Source organism: Laccaria bicolor, genomic scaffold (assembly GCF_000143565.1).
Source record: "Laccaria bicolor S238N-H82 LACBIscaffold_18 genomic scaffold, whole genome shotgun sequence".
Taxonomy (NCBI): Eukaryota; Fungi; Basidiomycota; class Agaricomycetes; order Agaricales; family Hydnangiaceae; genus Laccaria; species Laccaria bicolor.
Genome location: NW_001889889.1, coordinates 467,229 through 468,542, shown reverse-complemented (window position 1 = coordinate 468,542; position 1,314 = coordinate 467,229). Strand labels below are relative to the sequence as shown.

General features: G+C 41.4%; 2 protein-coding genes across 2 annotated transcripts; both read right to left on the bottom strand.

Moving 5' to 3' along the window:
• Positions 1 to 472: 472 nt before the first annotated feature.
• LACBIDRAFT_300083 (uncharacterized protein) lies at positions 473 to 867 on the bottom strand (the record flags this gene model as incomplete). The annotated part of the gene is made up of 1 exon (XM_001882766.1): positions 473 to 867. The coding sequence occupies exon 1, from the start codon at positions 626 to 628 to the stop codon at positions 473 to 475; it is 156 nt and encodes a 51-aa protein (XP_001882801.1). The 5' UTR covers positions 629 to 867.
• On the bottom strand, positions 849 to 1,262 carry LACBIDRAFT_328788 (uncharacterized protein; the record flags this gene model as incomplete). The annotated part of the gene is made up of 1 exon (XM_001882765.1): positions 849 to 1,262. The coding sequence occupies one exon, from the start codon at positions 1,260 to 1,262 to the stop codon at positions 849 to 851; it is 414 nt and encodes a 137-aa protein (XP_001882800.1).
• Positions 1,263 to 1,314: the final 52 nt, after the last annotated feature.

The window sequence follows — 1,314 nt, the reverse complement described above, 5'->3', positions numbered from 1 at the left end:
AGAGCCAGGTGTCCATATGAAAATTGCAATGAAATATCCTGGGGTTGAGAATGAAATATATATTGAAAGCACCAGGTATCCATATGAAAATCGCAATGAAATATCCTAGAACAATGAGATATGCGATCTCATTGAACCTCTAGGCATTATACACATCGCCCTCCAGGCATATGTCTGGTTTTTATCATAAAAGTGTATACCACCCATCAGCGCACAGCATTTAATATGAAAGAGGCAATGAATACACCTGACCTAGGGAATGAGATATTTATTGAAATTGCACAACATTAATTATGAAAAGTACAATGAAAGCATCCAATATTCCTAATGAAATATTCAATGAAAGCGCACACAATTAAATATGAAAGAGGCAATGAATACACCTGACCTAGGGAATGAGATATTTATTGAAATTGCATAACATTAATTATGAAAAGTACAATGAAAGCATCCAATATTCCTAATGAAATATTCAATGAAAGCGCACACAATTAAATATGATAGAGGCAATGAATACACCTAACATAGTGAATGAAATATTTATTGAAATCACACAGGATTGATTATGAAAAAAGCAATGAAAGTGCCCAAAATTCCTAATGAAATATTCAATGAAAGTGCACACCATTAATTATGAAAAAGGCAATGAATACACCTAACCCAGTGAATGAAATACCTATTGAAAGCGCACAGGTTTAATTATGAAAAGCACCCTGTGGCCTTGCCTATATTTTATGAAAAGAACATAGGTTTTATAAGAAAGAAAACACAGGACACATCTATGAAATGCCTTTCATAAAACTTGTGGACTTATACACACAGCTCTGCAGGCAATTGCCTTAGTTTTATCATAAAAGTGGTAGCCACCAGTCATTCACTATTGCCCGATTGGCAGCGTCCGCATCCGAAAAGGTGGCTATGACGTGGGCGAAGCGCTGGTCCGTCCTTCGTCGCGCCGGGGGCTTGATCCACCTTAGCTTCATGAGTCCGCCCTCGGGTATGTTGTTTACTTCCTCTATTTCCCTCCTGTCCTTCTCACTGTTGGGGTCGAGGTTTAGCGGCACGTAGTAGGCGACGACGTTGTACGACCTCAATTTGACGGAGGCTGCTGCTTCTCCCAACTCCCGCAAGAAGGCCTCTGCGTTGGCCTTGGAAGCCATCCATACCGCGCCTTCATCCGATGCCATTTCGACCAAGATACCGCCGTTTTGTAACTTCAGTGCCGACCTTATCTTGTGCTTCTGATCTGTTGCCTTGCCCATGGCCTCCGCGAACTTACCCACCAGGACCGTGTTGATGCAGTCCCTGAGCTTG